Source organism: Helobdella robusta, assembly GCF_000326865.2.
Source record: "Helobdella robusta unplaced genomic scaffold HELROscaffold_20, whole genome shotgun sequence".
Classification (NCBI taxonomy): Eukaryota; Metazoa; Annelida; class Clitellata; order Rhynchobdellida; family Glossiphoniidae; genus Helobdella; species Helobdella robusta.
Genome location: NW_008704084.1, coordinates 344,906 through 362,716, shown reverse-complemented (window position 1 = coordinate 362,716; position 17,811 = coordinate 344,906). Strand labels below are relative to the sequence as shown.

At 37.2% G+C, this 17,811-nt stretch overlaps 5 protein-coding genes across 5 annotated transcripts in view; all 5 read right to left on the bottom strand.

The window, feature by feature from the left end:
* Window positions 1-58: 58 nt before the first annotated feature.
* Window positions 59-3,337, bottom strand: HELRODRAFT_171136 (hypothetical protein; the record flags this gene model as incomplete). Its single annotated transcript, XM_009017884.1, has 7 exons — window positions 59-202; window positions 751-1,053; window positions 1,199-1,342; window positions 1,796-1,933; window positions 2,160-2,272; window positions 2,696-2,816; window positions 3,242-3,337. 7 exons carry the CDS (start codon window positions 3,335-3,337, stop codon window positions 59-61), a joined length of 1,059 nt encoding a protein of 352 aa, XP_009016132.1.
* Window positions 3,338-4,355: 1,018 nt separating this feature from the next.
* On the bottom strand, window positions 4,356-8,452 carry HELRODRAFT_77614 (hypothetical protein; the record flags this gene model as incomplete). The annotated part of the gene is made up of 10 exons (XM_009017883.1): window positions 4,356-4,460; window positions 4,798-5,060; window positions 5,343-5,436; window positions 5,784-5,939; window positions 6,166-6,324; window positions 6,606-6,779; window positions 7,150-7,278; window positions 7,380-7,571; window positions 7,775-7,940; window positions 8,295-8,452. The coding sequence occupies 10 exons, from the start codon at window positions 8,450-8,452 to the stop codon at window positions 4,356-4,358; spliced, it is 1,596 nt and encodes a 531-aa protein (XP_009016131.1).
* A 971-nt stretch (window positions 8,453-9,423) lies between these two features.
* HELRODRAFT_171134 (hypothetical protein) lies at window positions 9,424-11,160 on the bottom strand (the record flags this gene model as incomplete). Its single annotated transcript, XM_009017882.1, has 4 exons — window positions 9,424-9,635; window positions 9,957-10,057; window positions 10,350-10,440; window positions 10,986-11,160. 4 exons carry the CDS (start codon window positions 11,158-11,160, stop codon window positions 9,424-9,426), a joined length of 579 nt encoding a protein of 192 aa, XP_009016130.1.
* An 800-nt stretch (window positions 11,161-11,960) lies between these two features.
* HELRODRAFT_171133 (hypothetical protein) lies at window positions 11,961-13,021 on the bottom strand (the record flags this gene model as incomplete). Its single annotated transcript, XM_009017881.1, has 2 exons — window positions 11,961-12,233; window positions 12,791-13,021. The coding sequence occupies 2 exons, from the start codon at window positions 13,019-13,021 to the stop codon at window positions 11,961-11,963; spliced, it is 504 nt and encodes a 167-aa protein (XP_009016129.1).
* Window positions 13,022-13,413: 392 nt separating this feature from the next.
* The window catches only part of HELRODRAFT_191313 (hypothetical protein), a 9,140-nt gene continuing 4,742 nt past the window's right edge, over window positions 13,414-17,811 (bottom strand). The window contains exons 10-17 of the mRNA XM_009017880.1: window positions 17,363-17,441; window positions 16,954-17,081; window positions 16,561-16,634; window positions 15,434-15,507; window positions 15,010-15,191; window positions 14,530-14,845; window positions 14,087-14,200; window positions 13,414-13,924 (exon numbers count right to left, since the gene is read on the bottom strand). Coding sequence (XP_009016128.1) covers window positions 13,668-13,924; window positions 14,087-14,200; window positions 14,530-14,845; window positions 15,010-15,191; window positions 15,434-15,507; window positions 16,561-16,634; window positions 16,954-17,081; window positions 17,363-17,441 — 1,224 coding nt within the window. The 3' untranslated portion in view covers window positions 13,414-13,667. The remainder of the gene's footprint in view (window positions 13,925-14,086; window positions 14,201-14,529; window positions 14,846-15,009; window positions 15,192-15,433; window positions 15,508-16,560; window positions 16,635-16,953; window positions 17,082-17,362; window positions 17,442-17,811) is intronic.

The window sequence follows — 17,811 nt, the reverse complement described above, 5'->3', positions numbered from 1 at the left end:
TTAAATTTGCAAGCTCATCATAAAATGTAGGATTGGAAATATCTTCGATTTCGCCTGCTTATTTTATTTGCTTGACGTTCACAGACAAAACTATTTTCGTTTTTTTTGTTCTCTCAACAAAAGAAATTAGAAAGCAGTGTTCACGATTTTTAAACGACCGGTCGTCTTGCGAGTTCAATTTCTTGCTACGGGATTCAACAATCTGAAAAATCAAAATTTTAAATGAAATAAAATCATTATATTTAAAAAACCCATTAAACAATAAAATAAATCAATGCAAAACTGTCAAATAGAATCACTTGAAAAACCAACACTTTATGCCTTGCAGTAAAAAAACGCGAACGAAATTAAGCTAATGTAATTATAAAGAGTACAACGGAATGCCAAAAATGTTTTAAAGTATGCAAATTAACCATTTAATCAATGCAAGTGAGAACACTTTAACAAAACGTATGCATGTATGTACACAGCTGTACAAAATAAACCATACGCACATGTAAAAAAATACACTGTGTATATACATCAGCATACATTACACTACGTACGTAGTTGTACAAACATAAGCATACGCACATGTAAAAAAATAGTGTATATACATCAGCATACATTACACTACATTATACAAAACAGCTCCACACCTTAACTAAAAAATTACTTAAGATTAACGCAAGAAAATTGCATAAAGAAAGAAACGTTACATCCATTGTAATTTTATCTAAAATTGCTTTTATTTCGTTTATACAAAGGCACATTACGATTTGAATTGTAGAGCTGGTCGTAAGCCTCCTCTTCCGCACCTGCCTTTAAGTAACAATTTTCAATCTGCAGATCATTTATCAACTGAGAATTCAGCTCAATTGTTCTCGCCAGCTCAGCTACTTGCCCCAGCATGCGGAAGTCAGGAATGGCTTTCACCATCATCTCCTGCAACTGTTTGGAGCTTATGTCAGGTCTTCTGTTGAAGAACTGAGAGTAGAGAGACTTCAACTGTTCTTTGCTTTTCTTTAAACCTAATTTCAAGGATTCTATCTCGTCCATGTGTCGGCCATTTTTCTAAATTTGAGGTTTATAAATTGTCCACTAATTAAAAAATTCATTCATTATTGTAAAAATAACTATTACAACTTTACACATTATCATAATACAAATACATGGCAGTGACAAAGACAACCCACCACTACCACCAACCAGCACGAACTTGCATATTGTTGAGTTCCTTCTTCTCTTGCATCAACATTTGTCCCTTCATCTCCTTCTTCGTCTTCGTCACCGTCATCTTCAGGTGCGACCTCTGAGCGTTGAAGTCACACAAACTGTCGATATCCATCTGGTCCTGCTCCACCTTTCAATCAAAAAATTAAACCATCCATCCATCCATCGCTCGGTCAATTCATCGAACTATTAAATGATCAATTGATCAATCAAACAATCAATCGTTAATATATCATAATGTAACGTATCACATCCCCCCAGCCTTAATTCATGAAGCTATAATCACAAAAATAATTTTAAACGTAAGAAATTATTACATTTTATTTCATAATTGAAATGGCTGTAATACAAAGTTATAAACGATCAACTAGGTTCTAGACAAGGGTCGGAAAATTTTCAATCAACAAGTCGGAGCCGACAGATTCTGATCCGAATCTGACACTCTACTTAACAGCAGCCAAATCAATTCCATTGTTATCATAAATAACAAAACAAAATATTTTCATCCATTAAAATTCTATTGAATTCATTTTATCATTTCCACCAACAATATTTTTATCACCACCATCACCACGTGACTGACCACTTCTTTGTTGAGGTGAAAGGTTGCCTCGACCATGGCGGCGACCTTACTCCTCAGTTCATTCGTCCTGTGTATGAGGCCCGTGCATTCGTAGATGTCATTGTTCAACATCTTGAAGCTCTGCTTGGTCATCTGCAACTGTTCCATGAGGTTGGTGGTTTGGTGGGGTGATGACATTTTTAATGATGAACGAAGGCACCTCCTAGCACGCTGTATATGACCGACGGAGATCATTTTGCATTTGAACGCGGTCCTGTAGCGAATGATCAGGCAACTTTAGCCATTTGACCATTTCGCCAGCCGTATGATGCCATTTCCAGACACGATGAAAAAAAAGAGAAGCGAAAGAACTTAAGTGGCTTACTTCTCGTTTAACTTTTTTCTTCTTAGAGAGGTCGACCTTCTCACGGTCAGAAATCTTCGTGTTCATGTCCTCTAGGTTGCATATCTTTTCACGCAACTTCGTCAGCTCTGTCTCTTTCTGACGATGACGTCATTTATTATTATTATTGTTATTATATTATAGTAATAAATGTGACGTAATTATTATTATAATATTATTGAGTCAAGTGATGATGACGATTGTCAGGTTTCCATTTGCCAGTTGCATATGCTGTTATAGACAGGTATGATAATACCAGCGTATTGACATTTTTCGAATTAACTTTTAATCTATTTACACGGACAATGAATCAAGATGCAAAAAAATTGACGAATCAAATGATATATTGAGATCCGTTTACTAAAAAACAACCAATCAACTAAATATTTAGCAATCAAGTAGCCAACAATCAATCAACAACTAGCCAATCAGCAACCAACCATTCAACAGCCAACCAATCAACAGCCAACCAATCAACAGCCAACCACAACCAACCAATTCAATAGAATGCCTCAAACTTTTGGTCTCTGACTGCTTTCCTTCTAAATTTTTCTCCAACTCTTGAATTCGTGAATCCAAGATTTCCGCTGATTTTTTCAAATTTTGATTCACTTTTCGCAAATCTGTCAGAACTTCTTCCTGTTTAAAGATGATTGTGATCATAGGATTAGTGGCAAAAAGGTTGATGATGACAAGATTATGATGATGATCTAACAAAGTTATTATGGTTAAAATATTTAAATGATTAAAATAATAAAAATGACAAAAAAAAACAAATTCCACCAACAACTACCGGTTAATGTTATCTACAACCAACAACACAGCAACCAACAACACAACAACCAACACAACAACAACAACAACCAACATCGTAACAAGAACACAACAACAACCAACAACACAACAACCAACACAACTAACAACACGCCAGCCAAAAACACAAAAACAACCAACAACACAACAACAACAACACAACAACAACCAACAGCACAAAAACAACACAACAACCAACAGCACACAACAACAACCAACAACAACAACAAAGAAAACACAAGATCGAAAACCTTTTCATTGATCAACTTTTCCTTGTCCAACACGTTCTTCTTGATACTATCGAAGACATTCGACAGTGACTCGGTGTTGTTTCTCAACCTCTCCATCTCAACCTGCTGCTTGCCAGACAACAAAATATTCTCATCTATCGTCTTCTTCAGAAAAATTATGCTCTTCTTTATCGTGTAGTTTTCTGCCTGTGTGTGTGTGTACGTGTATGTGTGTATATACGTGTGTGTGTGTGTATGTGTGCATCATAATAAGTCAGTGTATATAAATCTGTGTGTGTTTGTATGTCTACGCACATGTGTGCGTGTACGAGTGTGTATTTATTCGTGTATCACGTTGGTGTGTTTTTACATATGCCAGTATCTGCATGTGCAAGTGTTTAGTGCACGAGAAAGAGCAGAGATTATAATGGGTTAAAAAGAAAGATTAATTATAATGGGACACAATCCTCTCGGCAGAACAACAACATAAACATTAGATTGAATGCTATCTGGATGAAGAATTTTTGAACAGACTTAAATCGTCTACTGTTCTCCAACAGGATGTTTTTCTTTGTGAAAAAGTATTTTCTGAGTTTTCTTTTTAAATGTGAGTTTTTTAGTGTTTGGTCGAAAAGTGCGAAAAGTGAATCAATTATTCCCCCTTCGGCCAAATTCACCATTTGGTGTATCTCTAATAAGCTACCTACAAAAAACCATGACTCAACAACCTCAACAAACTCGACATAAAAACAAATACTTTCAACGATGATGTCATTTGTTTAAGCCTCGTCAACTTTTCCTGAGAAACCTGTAAATGTTGAAAATTATATTTAAAGCGAATGAATGAATGAAATGTTAAACGAAAGACGAATGACTGAACAATCCATAAATGAATAAAAGAGAACGACAAATGTTCTTTCTTCGTTGATTCTCAGTAACATTAACAGAACAACACAAACTACGATCTACACATTATACAGCGTGTGACAGGCGGGAATCTCTTGCATTCAAACCAAGTCACCGTAAAAGCACGTGCAGGCACCTTAACCATTTCACCAGCTCGCCACTCAAAAATAAATAGAGTAGACAAATACATGGAAAAATATATTATAAAACTGATATTTATTTTAAAAAGTTATTGTTTCAAATCAAACAAGACCGTCAAAAAATCCATGATGCGAGTGTCGTTGTCCTCTTCGATCTGCCTCTTCATCTCCTCCCACTCTCTCGAGAAATCGTACTGGATTGGCTGAGGCTGGGATGATTGACATTTACGTTCATGTGATATTTCATTACCAATTCATATTATAAAAACATGAATACTAGGTTTAAAAGTGTATAAATATAATGACACGTCGAATCGTTGACGCTGCTCTATTAAATTTTTTATTTGCCATTGAAGTAATTAGCAATCAATGAATTGCAAAAATCACAGTTTCGCCACTAACTACGGCAAAAACTTTGCTTTATGGCCACAAAAGGTCTCTTCTGGGTGACACGACTACTACTACTACTACCACTACTACTACTAATACTACTACTACTAATACTACTATTACTACTTCTACTACTACTACAACTACACTTCTACCAATACTACTACTACTCACTACAATGATAAAGAGACAGGTAGACAATCGACCAACGCATAGGTACACAAATGGACAAACTTTTTTATTCCTGAGGTCATAGGCCATCTTGAGTTTGTGATTGGTGATGTCGATCCTCCTGTCCAGTTCGTCCAGCTTCCTCCGATACTCCTTCTTCATGCGAGTGTCCTTGTCCTTCAGCTCCTGGTACTTGCCGAACTCGGCCATCAACAGCTGCTTGTTCTGGGTCTCTGATTTGTCACAATTGGCCGTTGCAAAGCACAGTGATAATGAAGATAATGATGATAAAAATACAAAAAAAAAAAAATTATTAGTATCGTTTTCATCATAAACACCAGTGTCATCGTAACCCTCAAAAGGATGTACTGTCAAAATACATCATCACCATCATCATCATCATCATCATTATCATCATGATTACCATAATAATAATAATAATAATAATAATAATCATCATCATCATCGTGATTGCTATAATCACAATCACGATGGTGACCAGCTCGAGAACGGACCGATAATTTCACTCTGGTCCTCATACTTCTTCTGCAGCTTGCCGACACTCTTCATGAATGCCTCCTCCAAGGCCTTCTGCTCTTTCGTCAGCAGCTATTGGTCAACCGAATTATTATTTTATTATTACCATTATTCCTGCCATTATTATTATTATTATTATTGTTGTTGGTGTTAAAGGTTACTCTCTCTTTTGCGCTTGCTTCAGAGGTTTCAACGACAAACACACACAGCGTATATGAATACGCGGGAAAACCACGCAGCATACACATTGCATACGATAGGCGGGGATCTCTTTGTATTCGAACCCAGTCACTGCAGCAGCAAGACCATGCACCTCTAACCAGTGGGTCATCACGCCCCGTCCGTTATTATTATTATTATTAACAACCACTACTACTACTACCAGCGGCAGCAGCAGTACCACCACCCCTGAGGCTGACCATGTTAACTTCTTTGAGTAGTTCGACCTCTGCGAAGAACTGGATGAGTTTGGTGTGCAGTGCCTCGTTGTACGTGATGTCCTTCTGCAGAACCTGGTAGGGTATCTCGGACTGCAGCTCCTCTGCACGCAGCTCCAAGCCTCTGATCGTGTTGTCCTGGTCATGTGGCGACGACGGCGGCGATGGTGGTGGTATGATGACGTCATATAATATAATATAACATTAACAATGAAACGCTAACAATATAACATTACCTTTCTAGACCAAAACAGCCGAAAAACAATAATACAATCGACAATCAAAGGCCGATTAACTAGGTGGATGAATAGCAAAAAAAAAAGCCACAGTTAAGCTATGACTTTAAAAATAAATCATCTGAGACCTTCTTTTCGACATCAGGAGGCAGGACGAGCACCTCGGCAGTGTAGGGTTTCGCCACCCTGGTCTGGCCAATGAGGTGCCTGTCGAGGATCTGCCAGACGATGAGGGAAGTGTCCTCTGACGACGAGATCAAGTAGTGGTCGTCGCATGTCACTCTCAGCTGTCAATCAACGCAAGGGTTGGTGTGTGGCAGTGCGTTGGTGGCAGTGCGTGTAGGAGTGAATTAAAATGAAAAAATAGATAATCTTAAATACGAACATGGGTGCGAGCGAATAAAATGAGTATCGAAGTGTGAATATTGGGACTATGATTACGAGTTTTTTTTGATTACGAGTGTTTATTCCTGCTTTGTTCTCATCGTTATAATGAAAAAAAATATTTATCATCACCAACCGCAACAAAATAAACAGCGTCATCACAACGTCATCATCAGGAACGCACCCCTCTGATAGCGGCGCAGTGTCCATTCAACTCGATCCAGTCGGGGGGATCGGTGAGGGGGAACCTCATGGATCTGATGCGTCCGTCACTCAGTCCCAAAAACATGATCCGACTTGAATGCGTCATCGTTATCTGAGTCATGGGGACCATGCCACATGCCAGATCCATTGTTATCTGCTCATGTTGTGCGTGTTACACGGGATGAATCATTGTTCCTCCTCGCTAACGAAAGACATAATTACTACGGCGTCGAACATTGTATTCAGCGCTGACGCAGACATTTAATAATTAATTAATTCATTTGTTCATTCATTAATTTATTCGTTCATTCATTCATTCATTCATTCATTCTTTTACAGAAATCCACACACACACATCATACATACACATACTCGTGCGCACACTTCCAAATAAACACGCACACACCCCCTGGTACTTCTTTCTAAAAACACACGCATACATTCAGACAATCCAAGCGAATGAAAGCAAAGCATATACACGCACACACACCACAAACACACGCACGCACGAACAGCCTACAAACCACGGAATCATTGATTTCCTTGATAGCTTGATCTGATCCAACAGCATAAATGTTTTTGCCGTCCAAGACAATGCTCGAATAACTGCAGCCCTTCACAACATTCTCTGAGAATCTTTTTGCTGTCAACACCTATGCAGGCGGACAATATCAACTCTTTCAATATGAAGCCATGTAACATTATAAAGCTAGGTAACCGGCAAGTTAAAATGTAAAAGAACTTCTACAGAGACCTCCCATTCATAGATGGCTCCATCTCTTCCAGCACTGACGATGCGGGCATCATTATCAGTCCAGCACATGCTCCTGACCATGTCCAGGTGTGTCTTGAAGAGGGAGACCAGTTGGAAGTTGACCGAGGAGTAGATCTCGACTATGTTCATTTTCGCCACTGCAAACATGTGGCCTCCGTGCGCGAAACTGCACTGCAAAGAACAAGATCATGAAGATGATGACAAGCTATAATGATGAAGATGATAATAGCAAGAAATGATGACGACGATGGTGATGGTGATGCAGATAATATAAATGAAACTGATGACGACCACAACAATGTTACGATGGTGACAATGACGTGATGTTAACAATGTTTAATGTTTAACTTCAAACTCTCCCCACGTGAACTAACAACAGTGCACGGACTGATGGGCAGAACTTTGAAAGGTTGAAGGTCGTCAGTGAAGATGTTGAGCAGCTTGACGCACGTGGAGAAGCCGATGAGGAGGATGTGACCGCGCGGATGCATGGACAGGCTCAACAGCGACTCGCTGAACGTCTTTGAAACTTTCAACACGCTACGTGAGTAAGGGTGATGAATAATGATTAAATGATTATGATAACGATGGCAATGATGGCCAAAATGGTTATTGTCACGACGATGATTGTGAATGTTGGCGATGGGGACGTTGGCGACAGCTGGCTTCAGTCAGTTATCCAAACAGTCACATGCAAGCTTGAAACTTTTCAAAATATGAACAACAACAACAACAGCAGCAGCAACAACAGCAGCAGCATAAACAGCAGCAGCATAAACAACAACAACAACAAACAACAACAACAGTAGCAGGAGCATAAACACACGAGAGCAAAAACAAAACACCATCAACAACAGCACAAAAGTAACTAGCAACAAACACAACGACACTAACAAAGTACTATAATCCCATATCTTAACGGACTTATCCAGTGAACAGGTGGCGATGTAGGGCTTGCGGACACATACATCCAGCCCGGTGATGACGTCCGTGTGGACGAGTGGGGTGACCCTTGTAAAGTTGACCTCGGCATACTGTGGGGTGAGGGTCATGTGGGTAGTGGATGGCCGGTCAAGAAGATGATGTTTGCCAAAATAAGATGGTATAGATGATAACCAAATTTGGTGAAATAAGCTGCAGAGTTGAATGACGAAAGTGATATGACAAAATCATAGGCAACTAACATAAGCGACGAACAGCAGCGATAATGTTGAGATGACAGCAATAAAAAGTTATATCGAAAGCAGTTAATATCATTGACCTTATTATTGTCATAACCGCCATCCACATCGTCACCAGCGCCATTAAATTGGTGACCTTTGCACTTACTATCGTAATTACAAACCCATTTATTTTCCTCAGCAAGGTTGCACGAGTACACATGCCCTTTATCATTGAGGGCGAGTGCACATGTACCCGACGGGTTGACGCACATGCTCGAGAAGTACGAGTTCGATGTCCACATGTCCGCCAGGTCCTCGTCCGTCTCCATCCTCAATATCATCTTTTAATAATAATAATGATGATAATAATAATGATAATAACAAGATGTCTGTGACGTAACAGAATGATGATGATGGTGTCAATGACGTAACAGAATGATGATGATGAAGATATCAACTGTAAACGACCATCACTACAGACCAGTGCATCGCTATAATGAGTGAGATTGGTCATTTTTATTTTAAGCATTAAAAACGGAAATAACATCATCAACAAATTTAACAAACGTTTCTTTAAAATAAAGTTGGGCAAAGAGAGGGCAGGCTCATCGAGGTTACCGCCCAGGGCTTCCACTCACAAGAAAGGGATCCCACAATGGAGATGGAAATTATTTAAAGTAAGCAACTTCTGGGTTTATAAACTAAAAGTTTTCTTTTACAATTATCACCGACAAATTTGTGCAAACATGATAATATTGTTCTATTTATTGACAAAATAATTTAGATTTTGATAAACTGTGCTTTACTTCAACAAATTACTTCAATTTTTGTTCAAATGATTACTTTGTTTGGGACAAATATTAAAAAGACTTAACGCAACAAATTGCCCTTTTGATTCGAAAAATAATAAAAGGACTTCGCCCCATGATTGTTTCGGGGCCTCTCTTGACCTCCAAATCCGGCCCTTCATTCAAGAGTACCTTCAACTCTCTCTTCTTAACGAACATATCCTCTGAACTGTCTGTCCTCTCAAAGTAATGTATGCTGTCCTTGCCACACGTGCACCAAAAACCTACGCGAGTGTGTGTATATGTACGTGTGTGTATATGTACGTGTGTGTATAAGTACGTGTGTGTGTGTTGTAGTGTGTGTGTGTGTTGTAGTGTGTATGTTGTAGTGTGTATGTGTCTGTACATGAGTGCTAATTAAATATGTGTGTAAGTGTATATCAATGCATGTGTTTGTTGTATGTGCGTGTGTTGTGCATAAATAAAGGTTGAGATCATTCTCTCTCATGTACGAATACAATAGAAGACGAATCTCTCCCACGTGTTTGTATGTATACGTTTTTACTCATTGTCATCATTACCGTCATCGTTATCATCGTTATCACCATCATAATCATGGTCACTAGTGTGGTAGATAACAAGCAGCACACTACCGTGTTCAACTGCAACGATCGACCGGACGACGAGGTCCTCAGTTCTTTCATGTCTGATTGTTAAATGATTCCACAGCGAAGGAAATGAATAACAAAAAAGAACAAAACCAATTAAAAATAAAACAACAAAAACGCAAAACCAGACACACACACTCACACAAACACACACAAACACATACACAAAACAAACACACACAGCAAACCCACACACACACATACACACAGAGCAAACACACACACACAAACAAACACACACAAACAAACACACACACACAAACGCATACAAAAAACAAACACACACACACAAATTTATACAAAAGTGGAAACAGCTGTAAATAAACGTACGAGTCAACACTGTCAGTGTCAAGGGAGCAGACCTCCAACTCCTGAATTATCTGCTCGTTGTCTATCACATATACTATGTTGCTCGTCAAGCCTGTGATTGTAGGTGAATGAATGGATGGATGAATTAATGAATGAATGAAAACTGAAAGAATAGATGAAAGACTGACTTATATTGAATGAATGAATGAATGAATGAATGTATGCATGTAAGACATCGTATTTTTTGACTATGGCAGTTGTAAATTAAAATAAATCTTTTAAAAAACAATAAAGATTTGGTGTAAGTTGAATTAATTGTAACGAGCAAGCACCAGCATACTAATTAATAAAACAATCAATCAATCAACCATTCAATCAATCAATCAATCAATCAATCTATCAATCAAATAACCCGTCAATCAACCAACTAACTACTTAATTGAATAATCTGCCCATCAAACAAACAATCACCCAATTAAATTAAATTAACCACTCAATTGAACATCAACCAAACAACCAGCCAACCGATCAATCAGCCAACCAATCAATCATCCAACAAACGATCTAATCAAATACATAATTCACCAATCAATCGATCAACCAGCCAGCCAGCCAGCCAACCAAGAAGATAAATGTTGGCATCAAACCAAGCCTGACTGACGTACGCGCTAGGTTCGTACTCTCTAAACAAGGACGAATTGCTGGCGCCAGGACTGCTGAACTCTGCCATGACCTGAAGCCTGAAGTCCTGCAGCTTGTAGAATTTGTACGTATTCGAACCCAGGACAGTGAGAATTTCATTCTTCACTGGATTGAATAACGCCTGGCTCATTTGGCGGTATATATGCATTCCATTAATTTAAATTAATTTGTTTTGACCAACATGGTCATACCACAATCATCATCATCGTCTTCATATCACCATCATCTTCATCATACCACAGTCAGGACATCCTCTTAATTATAAAGATAAGATTACAATTGAAATGTTCTGACAAATAAATTTAATTTAAATCAATAAATTACTGATTTATTGTGGGGGGCAATAAATACTCTAATGAGTAACATCTGCTGATGCAGTATCAATGCATTGCTGTATATAAATGCCTTGCTTGATATGATTTGGACTAAGTTATTTAACTGTTTTCTGAATAACAAAAAAAAAAGACTAACAAAGAAATGAAAATAGAATGTAACAAGTTAAGTAGAATACTGAAATACTAACACATACACAAACACACACACACACACACACATATATATATATATATAATTATTGATGAGAATAACAGCATGTTCTGCGTCAGCCTCCTGTTTAATTTTTCGATTTTTCTTACGGTAGATCGTAAATCATTGTCAAGTTTCTTGAGTTCAAAGCCAAAATTTTTATTTATTTTAAGCATGGTAGAACATTTAGGCATGGTAGAACAAAAAGGCTTTTTTCGGTATTCAAATACCATCTTCGGTGTTCGAATTGAAACGTTGTGTGTACATTTATATATATCAATCTTCGTTTAGCGTCCAGAGACCCAGTTTCCCGAGGTAGGACGTTGTATATATATTGTATATATATATATATATATATATATATATATATATATATATTTGTAATTCTCATATATATTATTGTAATTATTTGTGTAGGTCCACCGTGTAATTCTTTCTCTTCTGCAAGTCGTCAGGATCAATTTCGTAATATTCGAAGAGGTGAGCCCTATCCCAGAGCCACATGAAGATGTAGTATTCGTTTTGGCTCTTCAGCCCGACAGCTGCCAGGTACTTTCCGTTCGAGGAGAATGCCAAACTGGTGTAGCTGGATGCGTCGATCGCTGTCTGAAAGATGACTTTGTGTTGCGTGCACGTGTCAAAGTCGTACACAAATATTACAGGTACCTGGTCCTTTTTCTGAATGTGTACACGTTTGTATGTCTTTTTTATTGTAACTGTGCGAATATTCAAACTAACAATAACAAAAACACTGAACAGTAATGCAGTTAATGCTTTAGGTTACAAACTTACTATTGATATTAATAAATAAATTTAAAATCTCAAAATATTTCAAGATTTTTAATATATTTTTTAAATTATATACTCAGATAGATTGTGAATGATTCCAATTTATTTGCTAGTTTCGTCTCATCAATCATGAAGTTTTAGAATACAATCGCCTCTTAAAATTGATTGCATTGATTTTGCAGGCAAACATATAACTATGCAAAAGCTTCATAAGTCAATGTTAAACTCCAGTAAAAGTTATAGTTCAATTCCTGTTGAAATTCTAAGATTATATTAAAAAAACTTAGTTAACGACTTTAACGTAATATTGAAATTTTATGTTAGCTACAAAATCCGTCAACACAATTATGCGATCAATTTTATTAACAATTTGAAAATATTAAAGATGGTTTCTGAAGATTTCTGATTCGGTTGACAATGAAATAGAAATGAATACCAATACATACCAGCTCGGCAAAGGCCAGAACTCTTTTCTTGAGGTTGACAGCCATGGCCGTGATGGAGTTGCCGTCCGTGCCACTGTTGATGGTACGTTGGGTGTTGTACTCCATATTCAACAGGATGCAACATGTACCACTTGGAAACATCATCGTTACGTCATCAATGAAGTTTATGTTCCCGGAACTTATTTGGGAGAAGCCAAAGTTATAGAATGCTTTTGCTTTTACAATGGCCATATTTTCATGGAAACGAAATGTTCGTTTAGTTAGATGAAAATACTGTTATGGCTTAAATAATTAGCCGTTAGTTTAAATTTCCCGCGAAATAGACCGCAGCAGAAATTTAAATGTTTAAATGGCCGGAGTCAAGTACTAAAAAAACAAGAATATAAATCATGAGGAGCTACATAAAATTCAATTGCTTTTTTGTTTGATTTCTTAACGATGTGTGTGTGTGTATTTGTGTGTGCTGTGAGCTTGGATATATATAATATCCATGGTTGTGCGTGTTTTTGAAACAGACTTTCAAGAAATTAGGTGTCACTGATTGGTTGACTATTTGGCTTGAGATGACCACATTTTTACGACCACCAGAGTTAAGGTGGTTTTTGTGTTTAAAAGAGGTGAACAAATTTTAATTAAATATATTTTGTCCAGTTTGTGTCAATTTATTGTACTGTTTAGTATTTATTTAGTTATTGATTTAAATCGAACTAATCGACGGAAAGTTTATTTGATCATTCCTATGCTATGATCATCGAGTTTTATTGAACGCACCAAATTTGTGGACTTCTATTACATTCTTCTATGTATACTACAACTACAACTAAAATTTTTATAAAAATTCAGCCAACAAAGTATAGAAAGTTAAAAATAAAAAATATCATGAAAGGCAGAAATTCATCGACGCTATGGCATTTCGTAGTTCATGACAACTTTTGTGCTCATGTCCGTACAAAACTTCAAACATCCTCAGCGCCTTCCCAGCAGAATCTCTGGCCTCCTCCAGCGAGCCAGCCTGCCAGCAAACTTCCGAGTACTTCCTCACTTCATTGGCGTGTTCAATGCTCTTCCTACCGTACACGTGCTCCACTATCGACAAACTGCACTTGAGGTAACTTTGTGAGGTGGGAAAGTCACCTGATAAACACAACAACTTTCATGGATTTTCTTGTTAGTTAATAAATGAATAAAAATAAATAGATAAATTAACTAGTTTATTAATTAACATTTATTAATCTAATAGTTTTTGAAATTTAATAAGAGTTTAACGCAGTGTATAAAGTAAAATGCCTTATGTACCAATAATAGAAGATGATTGGGCGAGAGCATCCAACACATTTGCAACCTGAATGCTCATTGGCTGGTATATTGCCTTCCTCAACGAGCAACATCTTTCGAACAAGCCGTATGCCTCTGCAGAGTTACGTTGAAAATTTTTAAATAAAATAATTGCAACAATCTTGATCGTGCTGAACATTTTTAGATCGTTTCCAACAGACATGACATGAAATGAATCTTATGTACAATACAGTTGAAACCCCGTGAATCTAAATCTTTTGTATCAACCATAATGATTATGCTCTAGGCATTGCTGTTAAATATTTATCATTTGGTCAACCTGATTTAGCACAACCGCCGTTATAAGCACTAAGTTAATTGATGCTTGAATGAGTTGGTGGGAAAATTAACAAGAATTGGAGAGTTGTCAATGAAAAAATGCGAGTGTTGATAGTGGAACGAACCATCGGTATTTCCTCGCCGTAGGTGATCGTTCGCCAGTTCAAACAACGCGTTGGACTCGTCAAAGTTCTTACTTATCAACTTGGAATGGTTCTCATCTGCACCAGTCTTACAATCCACGCATACATATTTAACCATCCTATCATCATCCCCATCATCAGTGCTACTAATATTTCTACTACTGATAACGTTATCACTGATACTATCTCCACTGCTGGCCTGCTTAGATGATGATTTATGAGTAGGAGAATGTCGGTGGTGATGATGATGATGACTACATCGCACCAACCTCCCCTGACAGCTCTTACAGATAAACACCTACATTGACAAATAATGCATAATAAAATGAGTGAGAAAAGGTAGAATAAGAAATATGATCCACTGTAATAATAATAATAATATAATAATAATATAATAATAATAATTTAATTCTTATAATGTCATCACCATCTTCATCATCAGCCCACCATCAACTAACTAACATCATCGCAAGGGGCGATAGTAGAAACATGTTTCAGATCATCGTCATCATCATCATCGTCGTCATCATCATCATCATGATGTTTGTTCTCACGTTCGCACGCTGTACACAAACAGGTGAACGAGTACTGACTGAGAAGTGCTTCCTGCCGGTCACTTCTACTCATTCTCTTGTAATGAGGTCCTGATAACGTTACCACCATCACCACCACCATCATCATCATCATCGTCGTCGTACCAGTATATGTAATCATCATCACCATACCATCATCACCATCGTCATCATCATCATCTCATCATCATCATCATATCACCATATCATCATCATCATCATCATCATCATTGACAGACACCATCATCACTATCAATACCATCATCGCCACGACAATCAGCATCATCATCACCATCATCACCACCATCACTCACCATAGCAATTGAATATTTCTTCGCCGGGTTTAATTCTCTTCAGAGCTCGAACTAGCAACGTGTCTCCGTGAAAACTGCGGTGAAAATTGTTACATAATAATTATAATAATAATAAAATAATAATTAATTATTAATTATTAATTATAATAAATAGTATAAAAAGGCAATAACAGCAAAATAAAGACACAAGTTAAAAAAAAACATTTAAAAAAAATAGAGTAAAATTTAATCAAATAGATTGAATTATTGATACAATGGCGCAAAACCACAACGGTTAAGAAGTTACACAAAACGAAAAAGTGAATAACTTCGCCAAAGAAAACCAAAAAAATACGACCAGCAGATGAGTAAATAAATTATATTTTACCAATATATAAAACCATGCAATGACATTTTTACTTTCCAAACTCGCAGAGAAGATTTAAAAACATCTACATAAAACCCGCCAGACGAACAGAAAGAGTGGCCAACGAAGAACAAGAGCTGCATTTTCGGAATTCGGATTTGATGGCCGGTCACTGTGGAGTTACCGGCCATGATGAGGCAGATGAAGAAGCAATAACAGCTCGACATGCAGACGGTCAGAGGGCTACAAGTCAGAAAAGATGCTACAGCTGATAACTGAGAATCACACGAGGTGCAAGGCGGCACACGTTTAACCAACCACTGTTGAAGATAGGAGAGTCGTCTCTCAGCAAAGCAGAGCATACCAACCGCAGTCGCTTCCGTACAGGGCATCGCCACATGGAATTGAGAAGTTGTATGCATGGGATCGGCTTCAGTGTGATACACAGCAGTATGCGGACTGTGTGGGAAAGAAGTGGAAGATGTGGAAGACCTTTGGACCTGATGCACACAGCTGACAGATCTGAGGATCAGATACGATTTGAAGGGGAAACTGGAAGAGCTGACCACGACACACTCCATCGCTGTTAAATTAGTAACTGATATCTTTGGCAGGTTGGAGGGAAACGCAACTGGGAAGTGAACCACTACAACAACAAAAACAACAACAACAACAATAACAATAACAGCAACATCAACAACAACAACAACAACAACAACAACCACTACAACAACAACAACAATAGCATCAACAACAACACGAGAGCAACGTTGATGGCAACCAGGATATGGTGTTGGGATCGCAGGAGTGATTCATCAGGCTGGCTGTTGGGTAGATAGCCGTTGCTATCCTCACCTGGAGAATTTTAATAAAAATAATAATAATAACAACAATAATAATAATATAAATAATAATATTATTATTTAATTATAATAATAATGAGGACACTGCTTCTACTGCCAAATGACCAAAAGAAATAAAAATTCAATAGAATTCAATGCAGAATTAAAAAGTTCTATAATAAAATAGGCAATACAAAGAATGTTCAAAAACGCAATTTTCCCTGAGCACTTGAAGAGGCAGATGTAAAACTATCCAAGAAATCACAATCGTCTATGGAGGTTCAGTCTAATACTTAATAAATTGGATGGATAAATGAATTGATAATATAAACCTGCTGTTCTGAATCAACCAATGAGGAGCTAGCTAACTGGGTCAGTTCAAGGTCATTCACAGCGTGCGCGTTACATATCAGCTGGCATATGTGCCTCAGTAACAAGCCCCCAATAAACGCTCTGAAACCTGCGCAGTGGGAAATTCGTTTTCTATATTCATGTTCATAAATATTTAAATTAAATCGTATTATTAATAATATTATTGAAAAACATGAATGTAAGACAACATTATTTTAAGAGTAATATGCTGCCAACAGATCAAAATCAATCGATCGATCGATCAATCAATCAATCAATCGAACAATCATCATTCTTATTATTAATCATCATCACTATCATCATCATGATCATAACTATCATCATCGTGATTATGAACATCATCATTATCATCATTATCATCATACTCACCTTCATAATCCTCTTCCAGATTTTTGTAACCTTCAAAGAATGAACTCTCTTCCAAACATCTCAGCAGCACTGATGCTGTCTACAGTGAATGAATGAATGAATGAATGAATGAATGAATGAATGAATGAATGAATGAATGAATGAATGAACGAATGAATGATTTAAAAGAAATTAAATTTCAAAATGAGTGATTGATTGAGAGAGAGTGAATAAATTTTAAACTGAATGAACAAATGGAAATTGTTTAAAAATATGAACATAACTCTCACAAAACAATAACAATGACATTAAAAAACAGAAACAGCAACAAAAAACAACTAAACAAAAATAGCAACAACAAAAACAGCAACAACAAAAACAACAACAACAAAAGCAACAAAAGCAACAACAACAAAAACAACTAAACAAAAACAACAACAATAACAGACCATAGCATAGGTCCAGAGATC